Source organism: Rhodotorula paludigena (genome assembly GCF_050403205.1).
Source record: "Rhodotorula paludigena JCM10292 DNA, Rt_paludigena_JCM10292v1_ctg6, whole genome shotgun sequence".
NCBI lineage: Eukaryota > Fungi > Basidiomycota > Microbotryomycetes > Sporidiobolales > Sporidiobolaceae > Rhodotorula > Rhodotorula paludigena.
In genome coordinates, this window is record NW_027481452.1 from 72,148 (window position 1) to 95,760 (window position 23,613).

Sequence of the window (23,613 nt, forward strand, 5' to 3'; positions counted from 1 at the left end):
TCAGCACGGACGAACGGCCTTCGGAGCAGCTTCCCCTCCCTTCTAGTTGCATTCTGCCTGAGGGTGCCCAGCGCTCCGCCCGGAGACGGACGGCGGGACAATAGAGCGTGGCCGAACTCTCGGGCCTCGGAATTCCTCCTCCTCCTGCAACACCCATGCTGCGCCTTCTCGGTTGCTACGGTGGTGCACGAGCATCCTGGGACCCCTGACCGCTCGGACCGAAGCGCCCTGGTGCAGTTGGAGGCGCGAAAAGTCATTGTTTCTGCAAGCTGTGAGGCGGTGTCCGCCATGTAGGATCGCTAGCTCTTGCTCGCTGCCTGCCGTCCACTTTGCGCTCAGTCCGTGCACTCTTACCATGCTCGCTTGCCGATCCGCTCAGACGCGGACATACACGCTCTTCTGACCGACCCTTCATCAACTTCCAGGTCATCGCGCTCTCGGTTACTCAAGAGTATTCCGACATCCTCGTATCATGGCTGGTGGTATTAGAGCATGATGAGAAAGGCGGGTGAGCCAAAGATCAGAAGGTCCACCGCAACAGCAAGACAGAAAGGGCGAAAAGGGGTGGGGAGGAGACAAGGAGGAGAGCTATGCAGAGAAGGGTACAGACATGCAACAGGGGTACTCCGGTACGACAAAGACAGCCTCAAGGAGTGACGCTCGATCACCCGCCGACGCGAGCGATGTATTGCGGCGTGTCGAGCTGCACCTGCTCGCCGGCAGGATCCGCCCAGCTCGACGACTTGCTCGCGGCCGTGCGGCCGTCAGCGTCAATAATCTTGCCCGCTTCAACGTCGAGCACGCTGCCGTCATCGGCGTTGGCGATGCGGGCGCCGAGCCACTGCGAGGGATGGAGGACCGAGTCGGCGCTCTCGGTCCGACCGAAAGTCGGTCGCGGAGCCTTGAGCCGCTCGAGAGACGGCATGACGGGGAGAAGAGGGTTTTCGCTCGTGTGCTGATCCGACAGCGGTGCGCCGCGGAGGAAGGAGGGCGGGGCGGCGGCGGGAGACGGGGTTGCGAGAGGCGGAGTAGCGAGAGTCGAGACGCTGTCGGATGGGCTCAGTGCCGGCATCGAGAGCGAATGCGGCGTTGTAGTCGCCGAGTTGAACGATTCGTTGGTCCGCGCACGCGAGGGCGCCGCGGACGACGAGCCTGAGGTCGGCCCGCGTTGGCCGGTCTGCAGGACCTCTAAGGAAGGACGAGGCCCGTACGACTCGGCCCGGATGTGCGCTGGGATCGCCAGGCCAGGAAGGGAGCGCTGTCGCGAAACGGGCGAGTGTGCGGGAAGCGGGGCGGTCGGGACGGGAGGCGGCGAGGTCGAGCGCGCACGCTCGAACACAGGCTGGGCGTAGGCTCCTGGTGGAGGAGAGCCGTAGCGCGCTACAGGGGCATCGCCGTATGGTAGAGGAGCGAAGGGCTGGTAGTAGCCGTACTGCGACAGTTGAGAGAGGCGGTGATCGGGAATGGGGACGGGCGGGAGCGGGATGGGAGGAGCGCGCGGCGCATGCGTCTCGTGCGAACGCGAGCTCTGCGAGTAGACAGAGACGCGGTTCGACAGCGAGCGTTGCGGAGCATGCGAGCCTGAAGAGCCCGGGCCTGCACTGAACGCGGCCGCGCCGAGGGCTGCGTTCGGCCCGGGTGACGGGGCCCGCTGGACCATCTCGCCATCGTAGGCGTCCTCGTAGTTGTCTCCGTGCCCTCGCAAGCTGTTGTACCAGCTTCGATGCCGCTCGAGCGTCGCCGCATCGACCATCCGGTCTTCGTCGCTGGCCTTCTCGTCCGGCGAGATGCGCCCGCCGGCCACCGCAGCCGCGCCTCCTCCGCCTCCGCCACTACGACGAGAGCCTGTGCCACCGTAGAACTGCCCGTGCGCCCGCGGCTCCCACACGTCCTCCTCGATCTCGTCGTCGTTGCCGCCGAAGAAGCCCTTCTTGCGCATGAGCCACACGAGGAAGACGGCGAGCGCGAGCGCGACCACGCCGCCGACGGTACCACCTGCGATAGCACCGGCGTTGCTGCCCGACCCGCCGGACCCGGCGACGTTGAGCATGGTCGGGATGGCCGAGGCGCTCGTGATGGTGCGGCCAGACGAGTCGACAATAGTGAGGTAGGAGGTGATATACGACGTGGATCGGCGAACCTCTGCCTCGGACGGCTCGGTGGACGCTGGAATGCTGGACGAAGTGGACGGCGAGTCGGAAGAAGGGAGAGTTGTGAATGGGCGAGTGGAGGAGCTGCTGGGTTCAGTCGAACTGGACGTTATGGTCGTCGTCGACAGCTCAGTTGATGTAGATGGCTCCGGAATGCTTGACGACGTAGGCGCCGATGTTGGAGTCGTCGTCGGCGCAGAGGGTGCCGAAGTGGGGAGAGCCGAGCACCGCGTGCTGGCGGGACCTGTCCGCGTTTCGAGCGAGGTGACTAGCGATGTCCGCGTACTCGTGATAGTTACCACAGAGCCCTGCGCGTGGCACTGGTCAGCTTGTGCAAGAGCGGTGGAAGGTCAGCGCAAACGCACCGGCACAGTCGTCTCGACGGGCACAAAGCTCGTCGACGTCGAGCAGAGCGCAAGGTCGCCCAGCACAGTCGGCAAGAGGCAGTTGCTCGTCACGACCGCCGAGGACGAGGTCAAGGTTGAGCCGGGTGCCGTCGACTGTCAACAATCAACAAGTGAGCGAGGCCGTCGCAACCTCCCAAGTCGCGAGAGGACCCACGAGCTGCGTCTCCGGTACAAAGGCAGTCTCGACAGCAGTCACGACGGTCGCCTCGCCGGGCACGACCTCGCACGTCGAGCTCATGGCGGTGGGGAGTCGGCAGCCGGACCGCTGAAGCGAGCGACGAAAACGTCAGGCGGAAGCGCGTCCCTCGAGCGCTCAAGCCCGGTGCCCTCGCCGTGCTCGTGCACTGGCGCCACCAGGAGCTGAGCTCGAGCTTTCGCCAGGGGGTTTGAGCGGGAAGAGCGAGGGAAGGGCAGACTCTGCGGGAAATCAGGCACGCCCAGCCCCGCTCTCGGACTCTGGATCACGCGAGATCGAGCTCGTAGGCCGGATCAGAATCCGCGGACTGCTTCATCCTTGGCCTCGTCGTCCCGTCCCGCCTGCTCCCCCTTGTCCCTCTCGTCTCCCGCCGCAACCTCCGCCTAGACTACGAGCGTGCCGCGCTCTCCCGTGAGCCTGAGCAGCAGCATTCTTCCCGCGAGGGAATCGCAGTCGCATGGCTCTCGCGATCAGTCGCGGCCGTCACAGCACATCCAGGCTTCCAGCAACCCCGCTCTTCCTCTCGCCGAATGCGACCGACCGTTTCCTCCTTCTTCGTCCGAGCGCGGATCTCTGCCGAAGCCGTCGAAAGCACGGCATCGCGTGGCGAGGGTCGGCGATGCACGGATCAAGACCGAGGTGATCTTTCTACAGGATGCGGCAGGCAAGAAGCGGTCGTGTATGCGGCATGCAGGGTCTACGGCCGACACAGAGTCTGGATGAGCTGTGTACGGGGCCGATCAAGTGCAGCCAGTTTCGCCGAGGCGGTTCTTGGGGAAAGGGTGCGGGAAGACGGTCAAGTTTGGGCTGTCGAGGCGGGTCAGTAGTGTTCTTCGAGGCTCGCGGGATGCGCACGCACTTGCTGTACACGTCGGGGTGGCGCGCAATGTACTCGGCAGTGGCTGCGGGCGCAAGCCGGCACTCGTGAGCGAAAGATCGGGAACACGACTGTCGGGTGCGAAGTACGAGAGGCGAGACGCACGGTGGTCGGGCGGGTCACAGCCGATGCGCGGCACGCCTTTCTGGTAGACGCGGACGTAGTCGATCCTGAGGTGGCCGGGGAAAGTCAAGCGAGACCAGTCGGGTGGTTGAAAGGCCTGAGGGAAGGAGCGTTTCGCGTCAGCAAAGGCCTGTCGCTTTCGGACGAGTCCCATCCAGACGCACTGGGCTGATTGCGAGATTGAGATTAATTGACATGGGCTCCTCGCTGACGAGGCGCTGGCCGATCTGCGTCTCCGCGTTCGGGCCCATCGCGCTCGCCATGAACTGCCAGCTGGGCGTCGAGTTGACAAACCAGGTGATCTTGCCGGCAGGTCCCGGCTCGTACTCGAATGCTGTACATCAACGTCGTGTTAGACCATCTCGGGTAGAAGAGCAGAGCGGAAGAGTCGCACACGCACCGAATGTCGTGTAGCCCCGACCTTCGTAGCTCGTCTCGTCCGTGAGCGTGATGATCGACGCCGACTCCTGCGAGCGGCGGACTTTAGCAGTATGCCGAGCTCAGGCCGCACATTCCGGACGCACCTGGTAGACTGCGCCCGTGAACAGATTCTGGACGCTCCGGCTCTCGTTGAAGATGCGGAAGTGCGGCGTCTCGTTGCGCCATATATAGCCCGAGTCCATTGGCGCGAACTGTAAGGACGAGCTGTCAGTTTGAGCCCTCAAGCGCCGGCGCAGCGACCGAGTCTGACCTGAAGCGACTGCGACGTCGAGCCTGTGCCGCGCCAGTCAACCTGCTGCTCTGTTGATTGCCGAGCGACGCGTCAGTCTCGTGTTCAACTGCATTCGAGGTGTCGGGAAAGCGCTAGGAGTACCAGTCACGTCGATCTCAGGCGCTCCGCGCCCGACATTAACGTTCGGACCCTGCGACAGAATGCGGTGATCAGCACGGACCCACCTGTGCTATCTGGACTTGCGCGATAGAGGGCGATTCGACAAGTAGTACGCACCGGATGGTCCTCGCCGGGACAGGTGCAGGCCGACAAGCGTTGCCCGGGAAGCTGTGGGCCGTCGCATCAGCTGTCTCGAGGGCCTCGACAGACATCGACGAGAGCAGCGCCGCACGTATGACAGCGAGCCACCGTAGTCACGCAGACCGCTCGTCCTCGCAGCTTCGGGCGCGGTGCCGTTCGGCCAGGTCTGGTTCGGAAGAGTGCCCACGTCGCAAGAGTCGTACGAATAAGGCCAAGTGCCGTCGACAGAGGCTACACGAGAATGAGAGAAGGTCAGCATCGCAAGGTCCGTTACGAGAGAGCGAGCGGCCTGGAAAGCCAAGATACGGCACGCGCGGGGTGAAAGGCAACGTACCGCCGTAGCCCGCGCGACCGAGGTTTCCGAGCGTCCAGACGCCGGGCCTACAGACAGTAGTTGGTGAGACATGCGCGCAAGAACGGCTGATTGGATGTCTGCCGGCAGAGGAATGCAAGCGCACCAGGCGCCCATGGCGCGCGAGTTGCCCGGGAACGACGCCGACACCTCGATGAGCCCGCCGGTGAAGCAGAATTTGTTCCAGCTCTGCAGCATCGCCGAGCGGAAATTCATGCCGTTCCAGGGTTCTTGCGAGAGCGTGATGACAAGCTTGCCGTCTTGCGTGATGGCAGCGTCCGGATCGTACCATTCCATGTCCTGTTCCGGGAGATATACGTCAGAGTCGCCAAACGAGCTTGAGCGGGAAGTCGACGAGCGGCACCTGCGTGGCCCACTGCAGGACAAGGACGGTAAGCCTCCGTAACGAGAGGGTGCGTGTCGCGAACATACGTAGCGCAGATCAACTGCTTCCCAATACCTGCCAGTGAATGCAGGCGTAAGTGCGGGAGGTATTGGCCCCGGAAGGCGCCGGAGGCAAGTCCAGATACGGTGCACGCGCTAGGGACTGCGCACGACCTAGAAGCGAGGGTCCGAAGTGCATGTGGGAGCGGTACTTACGGGTCGTCACCTGGCCAAAAGGTCCGGCCATCGACGTTGAACTGTAGTCGAGTTGCCCCCGCGGGGAGTCAGCGTCTGCGTTGTTGCTCAGTAGAGACGAAAGGGGCCCGGCGGCGAGCCTAACCGACGCACCTCATCCGAGAAGACGATCTCGTACTGGTCGCCATCGACTCCGGTCTTGTAGTAAGCCTCGAGCGGCGTGTCGCGGTCGACGAGCCTCGGCAGATTGGGGATGACGGGCACGAGGCCGCTCGCGTTGATCCCGCCGGGACCGTACCCGCCGGCGCCGGTCGCACCGCGCTCGCCGAGCTGCACCGCGTCCCACGATCCGATGATGCCGAAGCGGAGGACGGGCCAGCCCATGAAGAGCCCGACGAGGACGACGGTGACGACGAGGAGCGAGAGCTGGTCGAGCACGCGGGCGAGGTTGTGCCGCTTCCACGCGCGGCGATCGAGCGCGGCGTCGAATTCGGGCGACGGGTCGTGCAGGAGGTCGTCGAGCGAGGCGTTGCTCTTGAGCCAGAGGAGGTGCGGGTGCTGCGCGACTACGCAAGGCTCGAGCAGCGGCGAGACGTGCTGTACCGTCGTCGAGCGCGGAAGGAACGGCGGGAGCGGGAGCGAGTCGTCGAGGTGCTCCTTGAATCCCGACAAAGCGCCGCCGTGATGGGATGCTGGCGAACTGCTTTGCTGCTCGTCGTCGCGCATGCGAAAGCCGAGAAGGTTTGCCTTCGAGCCGCCGAAAATCGACTCGAGCCCGACGCTCGTCGACGTGCCCGTGCGTGTGAGCGGCGTGCGAGGCGTGCCGGGGTCGACCGCAGTGGATGAGGCAGTCGGCGAGGGAAACGAAGAGGCGCGAAGGGAGGAAGGACGCGGGTAGGGGCCGTACGACGCACCGACCAGGCCGGCACGAATCGCTGCACATGCAATAATCAGATGAGAGTCGGTCCTGACCACGAACACGCAAAGGCGGCTGAATCAGGGCGCACCGCGGGCCGTCTCCTCGAGCGATTCCGACTTCGCCTCCTCGTCACCCTTCGGCGCCAGCGGATGGTCGGACGTAGCAGGGGTCGTCGAGAGAGACATGCTGACGACGAGTGGCTGCAGCGTAGCGCGTTAGGACGCGGATGAGACCACTGTCAGTCTCGTCCATCGATGAGCGTGAATTCGACTGAGGCGGCGACAGCGCACCTGGGCCGGGCTTCTGTGGAGGATGAGGTTCGACGGACAGAGCAAAGTCACCCAGCAGGCGGATGAAGCTTTACTAGTAAGCGGGAGGAGGAGAAGAGGCCTGCTTCGGGAAAGATGTCCCCTCGTCCTCCGCAGCGCCGCATCGCCCCGCGGACGCCGGTGGCGGCTGCGCATGCGAGCGGAGCAGGGTTTTGAGGGTCAGCGGCAAGGGAGAAGAACAACGGCATCGGCGAGACCTGATAAGCTCGGACGGGAGACAAGCACACGCCGGACGGCCGCGACCTTCTCAACCTCCTCCCCTCCCTCCTCTTCCTCCGCTCTAGGCAGCGCGATCGGACCGGAACGGCTGCATAACGACGTGTTCGACATGAGAGAAGGTACGAGGGGAGCATACAACAGGGAAAGTAGTTGGGTGTGTGCAGGCAAGTGCAGGGGAAGGCATGCGGGAGAGCGCTTCGTCGGCGCGGCGAGGTTGAACTTCGGAGGGCAATGGCGGATATGCTCGAGGTGAAGGGTACAGAAGAGCGAACACAGGGATGCTGGGCGGTGTGAGCAGCTTAGGTGACGCTGCAAAGGGCGATGATGGCGAACTCAGTTCTGGCGTTCTTTCGAGGCATTCAAGAGCGCGGACGACTTCGTACCTGTACTTCGGTCCTCCGCCTCCTTCCGGCACCATCCAGGTGATGTCTTGCGTGGGCACCTGCAACAAGCGGGGAAAGCGCGGCGGAAAGAGAAGAAGAGGCGAAACAGGAAAAGGCGTCAGAATGGGCGTCTCGACGCATCAGATCGCCGCACGACTCTGGCACGAACCTTGATCGAGCACGTCTTGCAGTGAATGCAGTTCTGCGAGTTGATCACGAGCTTCTTGCCCTCGGCATCGGCCTCTGCCCCCTCCGCGTCGACATACTCGTACACGGCGGCGGGGCACACGCGGCCGAGCAGGCCCGCGTACTCGCCGACGTTCCTCGCGACGTGCGCCGCGCGCGCAGAGGGCTCGACGTGCAGGTGCACGGGCTGGTCTTCGGCGTGGTTCGTGCCCGTGCGAGAGACCGAGGTGAGGATGTCGAACGAGAGGACGCCGTCCGGCGCGGGGTAGTCGATCGGCTTGAACTCCCTGCGTGCCACAGAAAATGGCGAGTCAGCGACTCATCCGGCAGGGGAAACGAGCAGAGGAGGAGGCAAGTGCGCACTTTGCCGGGCGCGTCGCCTTCCAGTCCTCGCTCGGGTGGTGGAACGTCCAGGGCACCCTCCCCTTGAGGATCATCGAGTCCAGACCCGAGTAGGCCATCCCGCCCCAGTTGCCGAGCGGCGAGTGGAAGCTCGGGCGCAGGTTGCGCACCTCCTTGAGCTCCTGCGCGACCCACGACTGCTCGAACGCGGCCTCGTACGACGAGACGTCGAGCGGCGCGGACGACGGCTCGTCGGCGGCGTTGGCGGCAGAGACGGCCGAGAAGGCCGCTTCGGCGGCGAGCATGCCCGACTTCATCGACGTGTGCGTGCCTGCGTGCCGGCAGCGCTCCGACGCGTCAGTATCGCTCGCCGGCAGCAAAAGCGCGCGACTAGAAACGCACCCTTGATCTTGGGCACGTTGAGGAAGCCCGCCGAGTCGCCGATCATGGCACCGCCGGGGAAGGTGAGCTTGGGAATGGACTGGTACCCGCCCTCGTTGAGCGCGCGCGCGCCATACGCGATGCACTCGCCGCCCTCGAGGAGGTCAGCGAAGAGCGGGTGGTGCTTGAGACGCTGCGGGCGGGAAGAGCCAGGGGTGAGCGCGAGTCGGAACGGAAGAGGAAAGGGCGGCAGGGACATGCCTGGAGCTCCTTGTAGGGCGAGATGTACGGGTTCGGATAGTCGAGGCCGACGACGATGCCGAGCGAGACCATCTCGTCCTCCATGTGGTAGAGCCACGTGCCGCCGTACGTAGCATTGTCGAGCGGCCACCCGAGCGTGTGCTGCACCTTGCCCGGCTGGTGCTTCTCGGGCTTGACCTTCCACACCTCCTTGACGCCGAGGCCGTACGTCTGCGGGTCCTTGCCCTCGCGGAGGTTGAAGCGCGCCTGGACCTGCTTGGACAGCGAGCCGTGGCACCCCTCGGCGAGGAGCGTCACCTTGGCGAGGAACTCCATGCCGGGCTCGAACGAGTCCTTGGGCTCGAATTTCTTGTCGAGCCCGATCTCGTTCGTCTGGACACCGCGGATGCCGGTCCCGTCCTCGGTGTAGAGGAGCTTTGCGCCGGCGAAGCCCGGGTAGATCTCGACGCCGAGCTCCTCGGCCTGCTCTGCGAGCCAGCGCGTGAAGCGCGAGAGCGAGATGATGTAGTTGCCCTTGTTGGCCATCTGCGGCGGGTGCGGCATCGGGAAGGACGACGTCGGCGTGAGCCAGCGCATCGAGTCGCTCAGCGCGGGCTGGTTGAGCGGCGCGCCCTTGTCCTTCCAGTCGGGAATGAGCTCGTCGAGCGCTCGCGGCTCGATGACAGCACCCGAGAGGATGTGTGCGCCTACGCGTTACCGCGGAAGGGGGTGAGTGAGGTCGAGAGAGGACAGCGAGTGCGAGAGGAGCAAGAGAACGCACCGACTTCGGCGCCCTTTTCGAGCACGACGACGCGAATCTCGTCGCCCTTTTCCTGCGCGAGCTTCATGATGTGGATGGCGGCCGAGAGACCGGCGGGCCCTGCGCCGACGATGCAGACGTCGACCTCATCCTGGACGCGCTCGATGCCCTCGAGGTTGACGTCCTGGTTGAGGGGCTCGGCTTGTGCGCGTGCGGGGGTGCTCGAGAGTGCGCGTGCAGCGGTGCGCACGGCAGCAGGGCGCGGCAGGGTGGCTGCAGCGGGCGGCAAGCCGGAGACGAGGCGGAGCGGCGAGGACGCGGGGGCAGCGGCGGGCGCGGCGAGCGAGGAGCGCGGGCGAGGAGCGCGGGCTGCGAGGGTGCGAGCAGTGCGCAGCATCTGGAGCGGGCGGGGGCTGGCGCTCTGCAGGAAGCACTCGGGCGCGGACAAGGCGAGACTCGCGTGAAAGCGCTCGAGCCGAAGCGGGCGAGCCGCGAGCGCGCAGCTTCGAGCTGCCGCCATTGGCCCGCCCCCGACCCGGACCCGGCGAGCAGGGGGGCCGCAGTACAGGCAAGATGGACCTACAAGTGTTGTTAGGCAAGTATATTCAGCACAGACAGCGTCCGCACGAGGACGAACGAGGTCGCCGTTGTCTCGTATCTCACCGGCTGATCTGGCGGATGTGAGCCTGGGGTCTGCGCAAGTCAGTTTGTTACAGTCAGGAAAGTGGCTGCATTCTCACGGAAGTACTCCCGAGGGAGACAACCGAGATCGACCTTGGTTGCTCGCGACCAAGAGACGAGGCGAACGGACGACGCGCAGCTCGCCTCGTCCGCTCGCCCTTGCTAGGGCTTAGCTTGTGCAGCAGGAGCATACGAGGACACTGCACGCGCGCACGGTCTCTGTCTGATTGTACGGGTGCGTCCCAGCCTCCTGCACGAACGACGCGCCCCGACGAGCGGTCCTTCTACGTGACGGCGAGCTCGCGGGTGGTGGTCGGACGCGAAATGCGAGGCTGACCTTGATCCTTGCATACAGCTGCGCAACCACTCCGCGACTGCAGCGCGAGGCGCGAGGACGCCCTCTCCCCCACCTAGACGCTCATCATCCTCGGCGAGCCTGCGGACGGCGCAAAGGCCGCCAGCATGTCCGAGCAGGACAACTTGCCGCCCTTGCCCCCGCCGCTGCCGCACACGCACTCGCGCAGCCTCTCTTCGTCGTCCTCCTCGGACGCTGGCAGCCCGCGTCCGAACCAGGGTGGTTGGGGCGGCGGGCGCGCCCTGACACGCACCGACAGCGCAGCGAGTACGAGCTCAACCTCGACGACCGCCAGCGAGCAGGGCCGGCGCCGCAACGCCGCGCGGAGCGACGGCGCACTCCCTTCCGCGAGCCAGACGTACGCCGGCTCTCGGCGCAGCCCGCCTGGAAAGGCCGCGCCGACGCTCGAGCGCACCCTCTCGGCCGCCTCGTCCTCCGCGTCCAGCCGCGCGCGCACCGCCCTCTCCGCCGCGGCCATCTACGCCGCCGACCTCGACTTTCCGCGCAGCAGCAGCCGCACGTCGACCGCGTCCCCTCCCGCGTCTTCGGCCTTCCTCGCGCGCCCGTCCTACCACTCCCCGACCGCGTCGTCCTTCCACACGCACTCGCTCGGCCTGCGCGGCTCGCCCGGCTCGAACGCCTCGAGCCCGTCCTTCCCCGCCCCCTCTGCCTTCTTCGCCCCGCGCCCGCACACCTCACACGCGCAGCAGCTCCCGAGTCCGCCGCGCACGGCGAGCGAGAGCGGGAGTGCGGGCACGCGACGCAGCGCGACCGTCCCGCCCCCGCAGCAGCAGGCGCAGCTCTCGGACGAGCACCTCGAGCTCGCGGCGTCGTCGCCGCCGCTGCTGCACTCGCACATCGGCAGCCCCGATGTGGGATCGAACGGTGGGAGCGCCGCGGGGGCGAGTCCGAATAAGCCGCTGCGGCCGCCCAAGAGCGAGGCGAGGCGCTGGGGGAGCGTGAGCGCTGCGAGCGGGCAGGAGAGCCCGGTCACGGCCGGGGACGCGAGTCCGCGCGTTGAGGAGGAGGAGCACCGCTACGACGACGATGAGGGGATCGCGCTGGAGCCGCGCAGTAGGAGGGTGAGAGCGAGGACGTCCGACGCGGAGGCCGGGGAGGGACTGGGACTCGGGCGCGATCTCGGAACGCCATCCTCCTCCTCGTCGTCGTCGCTGTCCGCTGCGTTCGATGGCGACGAGGCGGAGCGGCGCCGGGCGCAGCGGGCTAAGCGCGCCGAAGAGCTGCGCGGGAAGAATCAGCGGATCCTCGACGCCATCAACGGCTCGGCCGCTGCGGGACCGGGCGGGATGCGCCGCTCGTCGACGAACTCGACGATCCGCGACCTGGCAGAGACGACGACGGGCACGAGCACGGAGGATGGGTCGATCGCGAATGAGGATGGCCCTTCGGGTGGCGAGGGCGGAGCAGGGGGTGGGACCTGGCTCGAAGACAACGCCCGCGAGCCCTATCGCGAGTTCGGTGCCTTCTCGCGCGACGATGCGCAGCTGCCCATCCCGCGCAGCCGCACGCTCGGCGACCTCGACCGCGCGCGGCCCGTCACGACGTACGGCGGGGCGGGCGTGCGCTCGCTGAGTAGCCGGGCGCCACTTTCGAGTTTGCGCAGCGGATCTCCGCCGCTTTCCGCCTCCGCCGCGTCGACCCGCCGCCGCTTCCCCACAGACCTGGACGACGCACCGCCCCTGCGCGCGACGACGTCCATGTCGTTCTACCCTCCTTCAGCTTCCTCGCCCTCCAACGCTGCGCCGCGCAGTGCCACTCGTGCGACCCCGCGTCGCTCCGACCTGCTCCTCGCTTCGCGCTCGGAGCGCGCCGCGACCGCTTTCGGCGGGACGACAGACCGGGACGAGGCGATCGCGCAGCGGCTGCGTGCGAGCGGGAGTCGCGAGGTCCTTTCCGGAGCCAGCAGCGAGCGCAGGCGAGTGCAGAGCGAGAGCTCGCCCGCGAACGAGGCGCCGCCCACTCCAACGGGCACTGGCTCGCTCAGGAGGAGGAGCCAGTGGGGGACGGTCGCTGCGACCCCCTCGCCCGGGTCGGGAGGGTCGAGCACGCGCGAGAGGCTGCCGCTCCCGCTCGACTTTCGCGCGCCGCCCCCGCAACGGCCGTCGACGAGCGATGCGCTCGCACGCGCGCTCGACGGGCTCGATCTCGACGACGTCGAAGACGGGAGCGCAGACCTCTCTCCTTCGCGCTCGACTCGCGCACAGACACAGCAGCGCCCCGTCACGTCGATGGCGATGCGGCACCAGCGCGCGGGGACCGCGAGCCCGACGCTGGGCTCTGGCGCGCGGAGCGGCGCAGGCCCGCGCAGGCCCGCGTCGAGCATGGCGCTCGCGAGCCTGTCGAGCGCGATGACGCCTGCTCGTGGGGGTGCGAGGCCGTACAGCCGTGCGGGGGCGGAACGCGACGAGGACGAGGGCGACGACGAGCTGGAGACGACGCCCAAGAGCGGGCGGAAGCGGGGGAGCAAGGAGAGCGGTGGCGCGGGCGCGGAGAGGCAGAGGACGTACTCGCGCATCTCGGGCGAGAGGATGTCCGAGGCGAGGACGAACGGTGCGTGCTTTGTCGCCGCTCTAGATCTCCAGGGCATGTGCTTATGTCTACGCGGGCGCGCCTACAGGCTTTCTCGCCAACGATCACACTCCGCCTCCGCCGTCTGCACGATCAGACGATCGCTTCTCGAGCGTTTCAGGCGACACTCCCGTGCGCAGGTCGCGCGGACCTGCAATCGACCCCGAGGCATTCTTGGCCGAAGGTGCGCCGCTCGTCACGATCTCATCGCTACTGGGCAGCTGACTTGGTGGTACCGTACAGTGGAAGACATCCGCCGTCGCACGCTGCGCTCCCGCGCTTCCGGCAGCAGCGGTGATGCCGCCTCTTCCATCGTCGGTGCTCGCTCGCAGACCGACCGCGACCGTGACCGCACCCTTCGAGCAATCAACGCCCTTCTCGCCGGACAGGGCATCGTCGCCACTGCCGCTGGCTCGACGGACGAGCCCCTGTCGCCCGCCGTCTCGTCCGACACGTCTTCGCCGAGGAAACGCCTTCCGCTCGACTCGTCTACGAACTCGTCGGCCCGCTCGCGACGCATTTCGTTTCTTCCCGGGACCAACGCCGACGCTCCTACGGCGCCTGGCCTCGGCAGCAGCGGTATGAGCCGGTCGAACTCGGCTACGTCGTCCGCAACTCCGGGTCGTGCAGGCGCCGAGTCGGTGCTGAAGGGCCTGATCAAGCAAGCAGGGAGCGGAGCCGCAGACCACCACAAGCTCCTGCTCGCTGCCCTTGAGCAGTTCGATGAGCATTTCACGACTGCGGGCGACAGCGCCGCGACGGCTTCGTCGGCCGACCTCGTCACGCGCATGTCGTCGCTTGTCTCGTCGACGACCAAGCTCAACTCGGGCCTGCGCGGCCTGTCGCAGCAAATTCGTGAGGAGCAGCTCGCCGCCGAGCTCGACGAAGACCAGCGCGGTCCGCCTGCGCTCGCCGTCACGCAGTTCGAGAAGAGCGTGTATGCGCTCGTGCGCGCGAGCGATGACCAAGTCCGCACTCTTACCGAAGATCTTGTCGCCATCACGCGAGTCGACAAGGAACGCGAGCGCTTGAGGCGCCGCGAGAGCAGCGGCGACGTTTCCACCACCCGGCCCGTGAGTCGCGCCAGCGCATATCGCAGCAGTCTCGGCGGCGATGCGAACGGCGGCAGTGCGCTGCACTCGCCACCGAAGCGCTCGGCGACGTCGAGCCCGTGGGAAGGTGCGAGCGGCGGTGCGACCGTCTCGCATGCGAGTGCACGCTCGCCCAGTCTCGTGAAAGAGGTTCTGCGCGACCCGCTATCGCCTGCGCTCGATGATTTGCGCTCCTCGGGGGCTTCGTCCACGACCTCGGCCAATCGGCGGCACACGCTCGGCTACGCCGCCACTTCGCGCCTTCCCTTCCCGAACGACTCGCCAACCCCGGCGAGCGGGCGGCGCGAGTCCAGTGCGCACGGCAGGTCGCCGCTCGCCGTCGAGGCGAGCGCGTTCGACACGCCTTCGAGGACGACCGTGGCGAGCGCGAGACGGCAGAGCATCGCGACGAGCTCGGTGTCGGCGACTGAGGCGCTCTCTGGCCTCGGACTGCCGCTGCCGCATGCGACCGGAGCTGGCGCAGCACGCAAGAGCAAGACCTCGGTGCGACTCTCGCCGTGCCCGTAAACAGATCGTAGAGCGCTTACACATCCTGCTACGCAGGACACGACGGTTCGCCCGTCCAGTCCCAGCGCTGTCCGATTCCCGACGACAGCCGAGCCAGCTGCTACGACGCAGGTCGATGCTACAGCTGCGACATCGAATTTCTCGCCGACGCACGCGCCACCCCCAGCGCACTCGCGCACGTACAGCGACCGGGATCAGTCCCGCGCGATGCGCGCGCTCGAGCTGGGCGCCAACCTCGACGAGAACGAGCCAGAGTACGACCCCTCTGACGACAACGATGGTGACGTCGCGCCGTCGCCTAATCCATCGCTTGTCCCGAGTCTCCGCACGCGCAACCGCGACCTGCCGGATCTCCCGGCCGATGCTGTTGGCGACCAGGCGGCGTACGAGGCGTACTACTACCAGCAGCAGCAGCAGCACTTCTCAAACCAGCAGCACTTTGTGCCGCCTCCCGGCAGTGCAGCGGCGCTGCACGAGAGCCCGTCGGGGCGCAAGTCGCGCCTCCGCACCGTCTCGGGCGGGCTCGGCGCCGCGCTCAAGAATGCGCTGAGGGGCGGCGAGGGCAAAAAAGGTTCGCTCGGGAGCGACGGCACGGGCAGCCCCATCCGCGCAATGCCGCCGCCAGTACAGGCGCAGGGATACTACCCTTCGGCGGGCGCGCCCATTGCGCAACCGTTCCCGCAGCCGTATCCGCAGCAGCAGCAGTACTACCCGCAGCAAAATCACCAGCCGCAGCTTGGGCGGGTCGAGCGCCCGGACAGTGTCGGCAGCTCGCTCGAGGAGCGGAGGGAGCGGAGGAAGGAGGTCGAGGGCATCCTTCGGCGCGCTGGACGCGGTTGAGGATTGTCTCATGATGTGTCGTCTTCCCGTGCGGTGCAAGTAGAATGTCGTTCCGTCACACATCGCCATGTATCGATACATGCCGTGCTTACCTCACGCTGGGCTCTCTCGGAGCGAGGCGCGAGACGTTGTGTATCAACTCTGTTGCGCCCGCTGCTTGATCTGCTGAAGCCCGACCGTCTGCACCCATGTCGGACCCTCTCTGCACACGTGGATCTCGCCTTGCTCAACCTCTGCCTGCTCGGCAACGGCAAGGCAGTAGGGCTCGCCTTCTTCCCGCAGGAACACCAGGTGAAAACGCCAGCCCGCGAGCGATCTCCCATCCAGTTGTGCGGTGCCGCCGCTGTCCTGCAGGTTCACGGCAAAGTCGAGTCGCGAAAGGTCGAGATGCAATCCGTCTCCGGTCGCTTTGACGTAGGCCTCCTTGAGGGTCCACAATGCAAGCGCATGCTTGAGTCGCGCTTCGTCGTCTGGCTCGGTACGTATACGGACAAGCTCGCCAGATGTAAGCTGTGCTGACAGAATCAGCCGTGGGCAAAGAAAGCGGCGTTGAGCGGAAGGGCACACCTGCTCCGCGATGCCGTCTATGAATTCCGAGGGGTTCGTGCCGTCCCACGGATTGCGTATGCGCATGATGTCGATGCCGACTCGGCACTGCGGCAGAGTTGATGATGCGAGGGATGCCACGGCCACGAGGTCCGAATCGTGCGAGACGTTGTAGTCGAAGGTGGACGCCAGCAACGATGGCTCGGTCTGTATATACCTCGTCAGGCTGACACTCGGCTGTCAGAAGAGGCGCTGAGCGTACCAGGTAGGGGCGGCCGCGTTCGGTTCGAGCGAAAGTGAGGCGAGACCATTCCGTGTCGAGCCGAACTGTCGCGACATGGCGGGCAAGCAGTCGACCGAGCAAACAGCCTGTCTCGCTTTGTTGGTCAGTCAGGTTCCACTCGTCAACAGCTGATGGGCGGCAACGCACGTTGGGCGTCTCGCAGAAAGCGGAAGCCCGCGACGTCAGATCGCTTCTGAGGGTCGACGAGCTCGAGCAGCTCGTCAAGCGACGTGTGCGGTGCTCGCGAGTCATCGGGTGGCCCAGCGGGGAAGGCCTCGGTCACCCGGACGAGGTGCACTTGTAGCATGACGGAGCTGTCCGCAGACGAAAGATCAGCGATGAGGGTCCAGGGCAGACGCTGCTTCGCGCAGTGACGTACGGGCGCTTCTCAGACAATGAAGCATGTACAGGCAGCGGAGCCAGCGCCGATCACGGACCAGCAAGGCGTGAAGCGATGAGAACGACTACCAGCCGTAACTTGCACAGATGAGATGGCGAGCGCGCAGGCGGTCTTTCGAGTAGCTCGATAGAGCGTGGCGGGGCTCTGCAGGCACGATCAGCCAGTGTGAGATGTGCGAGTGAGCGGGAGAAGCTCAACGAGCGCAAGTTGACCTTGGACCGTTCACTCGCAGAAGCAGGATCCGCACAGATGGCTGCAGAAGGTGCCGAAGCTGCTGCTGCACCGCCCAGCGCAGACCACGAGGCGCTCACCAACACGCTGCGCCCGCTGTCCGACTGCTTCCTCACGATCCGCATCATCAAGTCGTTCACGTACCGCACGTCCAAGAACCTCTTACTGCCGCACGTAGACGTCACGAAGACTACCGTGGGCCAGCTCAAGGACATCTGCCGTGAACGTGTGTGCCGTCACTGCCGCTCTCGGCGCGTTCTCTCCCGACTGATCGAACCTGTCTCTGCAGAACTCAAGACTGCTCCGGGCTTCAAGCCGTTCCGCACGGTGCAGCTGGGTACGTAGAGTAGATCCAGTGCTGCATTAGCCAGGCTGAAGCGCGCACTCCCGCAGACACCCTCAAGCTGTACACTCGCGCCCATGGCCACAAAGTCCGTCTGCCAAAGCTGTGTTGGACTTCTGGGCACAACGCTCACGCTACCTCTGATGCAGACGATGAACCTGATCATCAACCTCGAGACGGACGATGACATCCTCGAGGACGACAGCGTGACTCTCGAGTCGGTCGGTGTCGGTGCGTTTGCTTCCACTCCATCCTAGCCGCCTCTTCCGCTGACGCATGTTGACTACACCACAGAGAACGAGACCGAGATCAGCTTCTTCGCACGCGACCTGTACGAGGAGTACAAGAAGAACCCCGAGCAGGCATGGTGATTTTGCCTGCCGACTGCCCAACCTCGCATCGCACCTCCGCAATTTTTGGGTCTCTCGGTCAACGGGTGTTGTAGCAATATAAGTGTCTTTTGTACGTGCCTAGTAGCGCGTCTTACTGGCAGCGGACCAGGTCCGTCGGGACGGCCGTACCACCTTCGTTCGCCTCGCTTGGGCCTCGCCGCAACGGCTTCAGTGCATCCCTCGCCCGACCGCATAGCCGGATCTGCTTTCTCGTTTGCTTCCTTTTCGGCACACACAACCCATCCTTCTTGTCGGCTGGTCCGTTCTTGCAGCATGCTTGCCGGTCTTGCTGCTGTCCTACTCGTCTCGGCCTCTGCTGTCCAGGCAGGCTGTCACTCCAAGGCTTCGCGCTCTCCAAAGCATGCGCACGCCAATCTCGCAGCCAAGCAGACGTCTGTTGCCAGCCGGGCATCGATCGATGTATCCTCGAGCTCGGCTTCAGCTCAGGCGAGAACATCGTCGACGGCACCGACCACATCGACGCGTGCCGTCAAGAGCAAGGCCGCGCAAGCGTCTTCCGGGATGACCCTTGCCCAGGAGTACGCGGGTCCAACTTTTTTTTTTTTTTTTCTTTTTCGACGGCTTTGACTTCAAGGTGCCGCCGCCTCGGCTGAACTAGCAGCAGTTCACAGCTGACTCTCACCACCGCAGAACATCTCGGACCCGACTCATGGCCTCGTCTCGCACGTCACGGCTGAAGACGCCTGGGCGCGCAACCTCGTCTCAATCACGGACGACGACACCGTCCTCTTCTCGATCGACCGAACGTCGGTCCTCTCGGCCGGCCAGAACCGCGACTCCGTCAGGATCGAGTCGAAAGAGACGTTCAACCCGGGCACGCTGTTCCTTGCCGACTTTAAGCACGCGCCGGTGGGATGCAGCGCCTGGGTGCGCTTCATCCACTCGCGGGAGGGCAGCAAAGCGACTGACACGCTTCTCCTGCAGCCTGCCTACTGGTTCTACGGTGCTAATTGGCCTAGCCAAGGAGAGATCGACTTGCTAGAAGGAGTGAACGACCGTGTGCGGCTTCTTCTGTTCGCACTGAAGCGGCTCGGTGGACTCACGACGACGTACGACCCAGGACTTCAACATGTACACCCTGCACACGACCGACACCTGCACGCGCGACAGCGAGACGCCCTTCGCGGGCAACCCGGACTATAGCTCCACTATGTGCGATGTGCGTTTGCGCAGTCCGACCTTCCGCTCCTTACGCGCCTGACATGCTCGCCTTCCTTCGCAGGCGTACGGCGCAACTTCTGGCTGCGGGATCGTTGACGAAGACCCTGCTTCATACGGGACCGGCTTCAACGAGGCGGGAGGAGGCGTCTTTGCGCTCAAGTTCGCGGAAGAAGGGTACGTCGCAATGCCTCTTGACGCGGCTTGCCGCTTACATGGCAGAGTACTCACCACACTCGGAGCGGACACAGTATCTCAGTCTGGCGTTGGAAGCGCTCCAACATCCCAGCGGACGTGCAGCAGGGCTCGCCGGACCCGGCCAGCTGGGGGACGCCTGTCGCGGCGTGGGACTTGTCGACTTGCGACATCACGCAGCACTTCAAGGACTTGCGGATGACCTTTGTACGTCGCGAAAATCTTGAATTTCCAGGCCAGGACGAGAGCGAAACTGACTTTGTGGCCGCACCCCCTTCCCGGCACAGGACATCACGTACGTCCATTCAGGCCTTCTCTCACGCTCCCTTTGGTTCTGATACCCAGACACGCCCCAAACAGAACATGCGGCGACTGGGCTGGCAACGACGCCGTCTGGACGGACCCGGCTCAGTCAGGCTCGTGTGCAACCAAGTATGCGACCTGCGCAGACGCCGTCGCTGACCCGAACGCCTTTGCGGAGGCCTACTTCGAGATCTCGTATGTCAAAGGTGAGCCTCAGCGACACTGCTTGCACCCCCCCTGCGACAGGAGCGGTGGGTGCTGAACGGACTCAACAATCCGCAGTCTTCTCTCTCTGAGCCTGTAACCGCTGAGAGGCTGGTTCCTCTTCTGTACCTCTGCAATTGTCAAGCGGACTGCTGCACCGAAGGATACTGCAGGCTCACACACGCGAGAAACGTTAAAGAACGACGATAGTAATGCAGTGCGGGCGGAACGACGCTTTATCTGCGGCACCTCAGCCAAAAACAGCCGACAGCTTTGCCGTCGGCACCCACGGCGCGTCGACGCTCCTCACGCGGCCGCCAAACCCGCCGCCGTTGAAGTCCCTCGGTCCGATCGCGCCGTCCTCTCCCGCGAGGAGCACCGCAAGCCTCCCCGTCGGGCTCGCGGCGCTGACGACGAACGCGTCGGCGTGCTGCGCGAGGACCGAGAGGTCGCGGGCAAAGTGGCGCGTGAGGAGGACGCGCAGCGCGCGCGGGACGTCGGCGTTCCACACGCGCTGGTCCCACTCGCGCAGGAGCTTGTTGGCGTTGCCCTCGGGCGCGTGCAGCGTCGACGTGAGCTCGAGGCCGAGGACGTCGTTGAACCGCAGGAGGTCGTCGTAGGGCGGCGGTGACGTGCGCAGGACGTTGTACGACACGGCGGTCGGGTCGGTCGAGAAGAGCGAGAAGAGCGTCGTGTTGCTCGTGAGCGCGATGAGAGTTGGGGTCGCAGTCGGAGGGAAGAGATTCGGCCGCGAGCGCGAGTACGAAGGCGAGCGGATCGAGGCGTGCGTCAGGCGCCGCACGGCATCCGAAACGCCCTCGTACAAGCCGCTCAGGTTGCCGACCTTCTGCGACGCGTCAAGGCCGAAAAGCGACAAGTCGACGCGCGGCTTCTCTCCTGCGAGGTGAAGGCCGACGACCGGCCCGCGGTCGCTGCGCTCCGTCACGCTATACTCGTACTCATCAGAGTCTTCGTCTTCATCCGCCGCCGCATCGTCGGAAGCACCAAGACGGCGGTTGCCTGTCGGAGAGAGCCATCAGCGAGGTTGCTTGCGATTGGGGAGGCTGAGAGAGAGCTGCGCACCGCCCCAAGTCGGCGAATGCTTGCGATGCCGCAGCCCGCCGGCACCCAACCCAAGCTCCATGCGCTGCTTGCGCACGAGGACCGCAAGCTCGTGATTCGGGCGCCAGACCTCCTTGAGCGCCGACGAGAATGCGCCGTACGCCTCCTCGAGCGCGGCAGGGAGCGTCTCGCCCTCGGGCAGGACGGCGCCGTACTGGCGTCGGCGCATCGCCTCGAGTACCGCGGGGTCGAGCATCTCGTCTCTACGAGGCTCGACTAGTCAGCAAGGACCGCGAGCGTTGAAGGTGCAAGCGGCGGGATTATGCACCGGATCCACTCGTCCATTTCGCGTTCCATCTCGCGGCTGACCCAGACGCGGTCCTGCCCCTGCCACCTGCGCGTACCCATGCGGGTTGCGACGTCGGTCGAGAACCAGTCGGGCGGCGGCCGGCAGTAGACGAGGCGCGGGAGGAAGTAGTCGGTCACGGCGCCAAAGTTCCAGCGCGAGTCGTCGGCGAGGACCGTGTACCCGAGCTTGGAGCCGATGACCATGGCGCGGAGGTAGTGCATGAGCTCGCTCGAGAAGCCGTGCGAGTCGGAGAAGCGGAACAGAAGCACGCGCTTGCACTCGGGGAGCGTCTCGCCGTTGAGCGTCACGTCGCCCTCGCCGGCCGTGACGTCGCGCCACTTGCGCGGCAGAATCCAGCTCTCGCCCACGCCGGCCATGTGCGCCTTGCGGTGCTTGGCCTCGGCGGCGACGGCGCGCGCAGAGGGCTTCGAGGCCCCGAAGAGGGAGGGGCCAAAGTGCAGGACGCAGAAGAGGGCGAGGGCGCCGACGACGAGGCGCATGGCGAGCCTCGGGGGGATGGTGGCGCCGCTGCGCTGCCCTGCTGCTGCTCCGCCCGGTCCTCCTCGCGATGCACTGCCTCCTCCTCCTGCGCCTGCGCCAAGGTCGATGTCGACCCCGCCCTTGCGCGGCGAGCCGGTCAAGCGGATGCGCTTGGTCGCGATCGAGTCTCCTCGGACGTGGCCCCTGCGGTCTGCCGAGGTCGACGCCATGGTCGCGCGACGAGATGAGCGAGCGTGGGGAAGGGGACGCGCAGTGAGCGAGGTTGCAAGGGAGCGTGCGGAGTCGAGCTGTACAGAGTCCAAGTACTGCCCAGCCACTCGAATCGGGCTAGCACTGCTCTCAGAATGAGGAAAGACGGGGAGAGGGCGGACCGGGCGACAACCGATGAGGTCGACGCGGAAGAGGGGGACACCTCGCTCTCTCCCCTCTCGTGCGGCGACTCGCTGGGCGGGGACATGCTCTAGAGACCGTGTAAGTAGCCGGCCCAGCCTGCCCAGCTCTCGATCTGAGCGGATGGCGAGGCGGCAGCGAGGTGGTTCGGTCATGGCTGCTTCGCTTCGGACATTTCATTGTTCGCCGCCCTCTTCCTCTCGCTCTGCACAGCTCGAGACCAGCTCGTACGCGCCAGGACCTGCTCACTACCTCGACCGACACACGCTGCGCGCTGCACGAGCCATGCCTCGCCCTCGCTCGACCCACTCCCTCTGCCGATCGTACCTCGCCTTCGGTCTCGTTTCTGCCGCCGCCCTCGTCTCGAGCGCAGCAGCAACGCCTCTCCACGCCCTCGAAAAGCGCTACACGGACGTCGGCGGGTATGCCAACCCGACCGCGGGCGGAGGAAAGTGGCTCACGGTGCGTGCACTGCCTCGAAACCCCTCGCAGCCAAGCGTGGCGACGTCTGCGCAACCTCGCCATCGCCGGGCTTGAACGTGCCGAGCTCCGCACTGACTGCTCGCATCCTCTGCAGCTTGCCCGCAACACCTGGCCAGAAGGTCTCGGCGAGCCCATCAACATCGTCATCTCTGCCAACTCGCATCCGGCCCTCATGACCGACGAGGGCTTCTACGACTGGAGCATGTCGATCAACTTTGGCACCTACCTCCTCGACGCAAACGGCGTGGGCAGCTACCACGGCGAGTGCTTTGGCCAGACGGACGGCGCGCGGCAGGCCGCCAATCTCGGCGATGGAAACGGCATGCGTGCGTCTCTTTTCTTCATCTCGAGCGGGTCTGGCCTACTCCCGCTGCTTTGTGCGAGGCAGGAGAGGCCCGCTCGCCACCGGCAGGCGATCTCTTGACTTGTCACGCTCACACTCTGACTCTTCCGCAGACAACCAGTCGGACCTTCTCCGCGAGAACTTCGGCGACGTGACGTACGGCGTGTGCAAGGAGTCGGCGAACGGCGGTTTCCACTACCGCGTGTGGCGACAGAACGGCACCGACGCCGACACGGGCGCCTGGTTCCTTGCGGCGAGCGAGGAGGAAGACCTCAGTAACAACCACATGATCGTCGACAACGGGTTCGTTCCCTTCGCGTCGCGCTTCCTGCTCACTCGGTCCCTGACACGCATCTTCACGCAGCTACGACCTCGGGCGCGATGAAGTCGTCCGCCGAGCCGTCGCTTCGGGCGGGACCAAGTCGCCCATCACCAACACGACGTACACGGCGACGGCCGTCAACGCGTCGGGCGTTGGCTACTTTGACAACATCACGTTCTGGGACATCAACCACCGCATCTCGACCGACGGCGTCGTCATGGTGCTCACCGTCGACGTGACCGACCCGGGCACGCTCGCGGCGTGCGTCTCCTAATCCTCATACGCTTCCGCTCAACGCCAAACTGATCTTTTATCTGTGCCCACAGTGCCGCTCGCAGCACGGGCGACAACGCCGCACCCGGAACAGGCGCCTCTGCGGCCGACCTCGCGCGGGCCGCGAGTGTCGGCCTCTTTGCCGTCTTTGCGCTCGCACTCCTCCTCTAGACCCGCCCTTTTCTATCTCCCCCTTTCCCCGCTCGTTCTCTATCGCAGCACTATGTAGCAACCCTCCTTCGAGAGAGTATCACCTTCCATCGCTCGCAAACTCGCTCCCTCACTCATCGCGTCGTTCTGTCCATACGTATCAC

General features: G+C 65.5%; 9 protein-coding genes across 9 annotated transcripts; 4 read left to right on the forward strand and 5 right to left on the reverse strand.

Moving 5' to 3' along the window:
• Nucleotides 1-664: 664 nt before the first annotated feature.
• Nucleotides 665-2,795, reverse strand: JCM10292_003033 (uncharacterized protein; the record flags this gene model as incomplete). The annotated part of the gene is made up of 3 exons (XM_076646757.1): nucleotides 665-2,458; nucleotides 2,516-2,650; nucleotides 2,712-2,795. The coding sequence occupies 3 exons, from the start codon at nucleotides 2,793-2,795 to the stop codon at nucleotides 665-667; spliced, it is 2,013 nt and encodes a 670-aa protein (XP_076507518.1).
• A 698-nt stretch (nucleotides 2,796-3,493) lies between these two features.
• JCM10292_003034 (uncharacterized protein) lies at nucleotides 3,494-6,761 on the reverse strand (the record flags this gene model as incomplete). The annotated part of the gene is made up of 16 exons (XM_076646758.1): nucleotides 3,494-3,560; nucleotides 3,613-3,655; nucleotides 3,736-3,850; nucleotides 3,918-4,087; nucleotides 4,154-4,220; nucleotides 4,278-4,385; nucleotides 4,445-4,494; nucleotides 4,568-4,616; nucleotides 4,703-4,753; nucleotides 4,818-4,957; nucleotides 5,061-5,107; nucleotides 5,185-5,378; nucleotides 5,511-5,538; nucleotides 5,679-5,719; nucleotides 5,811-6,592; nucleotides 6,665-6,761. 16 exons carry the CDS (start codon nucleotides 6,759-6,761, stop codon nucleotides 3,494-3,496), a joined length of 2,049 nt encoding a protein of 682 aa, XP_076507519.1.
• A 662-nt stretch (nucleotides 6,762-7,423) lies between these two features.
• On the reverse strand, nucleotides 7,424-9,813 carry CIR2 (electron-transferring-flavoprotein dehydrogenase; the record flags this gene model as incomplete). Its single annotated transcript, XM_076646759.1, has 7 exons — nucleotides 7,424-7,433; nucleotides 7,508-7,566; nucleotides 7,677-7,980; nucleotides 8,057-8,366; nucleotides 8,438-8,609; nucleotides 8,678-9,363; nucleotides 9,438-9,813. 7 exons carry the CDS (start codon nucleotides 9,811-9,813, stop codon nucleotides 7,424-7,426), a joined length of 1,917 nt encoding a protein of 638 aa, XP_076507520.1.
• Nucleotides 9,814-10,559: 746 nt separating this feature from the next.
• JCM10292_003036 (uncharacterized protein) lies at nucleotides 10,560-15,500 on the forward strand (the record flags this gene model as incomplete). Its single annotated transcript, XM_076646760.1, has 4 exons — nucleotides 10,560-13,023; nucleotides 13,091-13,225; nucleotides 13,285-14,636; nucleotides 14,697-15,500. The coding sequence occupies 4 exons, from the start codon at nucleotides 10,560-10,562 to the stop codon at nucleotides 15,498-15,500; spliced, it is 4,755 nt and encodes a 1,584-aa protein (XP_076507521.1).
• Nucleotides 15,501-15,635: 135 nt separating this feature from the next.
• On the reverse strand, nucleotides 15,636-16,636 carry LYS5 (holo-[acyl-carrier-protein] synthase; the record flags this gene model as incomplete). The annotated part of the gene is made up of 4 exons (XM_076646761.1): nucleotides 15,636-16,010; nucleotides 16,068-16,253; nucleotides 16,309-16,415; nucleotides 16,477-16,636. 4 exons carry the CDS (start codon nucleotides 16,634-16,636, stop codon nucleotides 15,636-15,638), a joined length of 828 nt encoding a protein of 275 aa, XP_076507522.1.
• Nucleotides 16,637-16,978: 342 nt separating this feature from the next.
• AIM29 (Aim29p) lies at nucleotides 16,979-17,674 on the forward strand (the record flags this gene model as incomplete). The annotated part of the gene is made up of 5 exons (XM_076646762.1): nucleotides 16,979-17,186; nucleotides 17,250-17,297; nucleotides 17,354-17,391; nucleotides 17,453-17,534; nucleotides 17,598-17,674. The coding sequence occupies 5 exons, from the start codon at nucleotides 16,979-16,981 to the stop codon at nucleotides 17,672-17,674; spliced, it is 453 nt and encodes a 150-aa protein (XP_076507523.1).
• Nucleotides 17,675-17,968: 294 nt separating this feature from the next.
• On the forward strand, nucleotides 17,969-19,668 carry JCM10292_003039 (glycoside hydrolase family 16 protein; the record flags this gene model as incomplete). Its single annotated transcript, XM_076646763.1, has 9 exons — nucleotides 17,969-18,115; nucleotides 18,347-18,583; nucleotides 18,641-18,715; nucleotides 18,777-18,875; nucleotides 18,939-19,051; nucleotides 19,126-19,276; nucleotides 19,357-19,364; nucleotides 19,430-19,578; nucleotides 19,655-19,668. 9 exons carry the CDS (start codon nucleotides 17,969-17,971, stop codon nucleotides 19,666-19,668), a joined length of 993 nt encoding a protein of 330 aa, XP_076507524.1.
• Nucleotides 19,669-19,826: 158 nt separating this feature from the next.
• Nucleotides 19,827-21,697, reverse strand: JCM10292_003040 (uncharacterized protein; the record flags this gene model as incomplete). Its single annotated transcript, XM_076646764.1, has 3 exons — nucleotides 19,827-20,596; nucleotides 20,660-20,901; nucleotides 20,967-21,697. The coding sequence occupies 3 exons, from the start codon at nucleotides 21,695-21,697 to the stop codon at nucleotides 19,827-19,829; spliced, it is 1,743 nt and encodes a 580-aa protein (XP_076507525.1).
• A 466-nt stretch (nucleotides 21,698-22,163) lies between these two features.
• JCM10292_003041 (uncharacterized protein) lies at nucleotides 22,164-23,470 on the forward strand (the record flags this gene model as incomplete). Its single annotated transcript, XM_076646765.1, has 5 exons — nucleotides 22,164-22,340; nucleotides 22,456-22,687; nucleotides 22,818-23,007; nucleotides 23,069-23,287; nucleotides 23,353-23,470. The coding sequence occupies 5 exons, from the start codon at nucleotides 22,164-22,166 to the stop codon at nucleotides 23,468-23,470; spliced, it is 936 nt and encodes a 311-aa protein (XP_076507526.1).
• Between the last annotated feature and the right edge of the window lie 143 nt (nucleotides 23,471-23,613).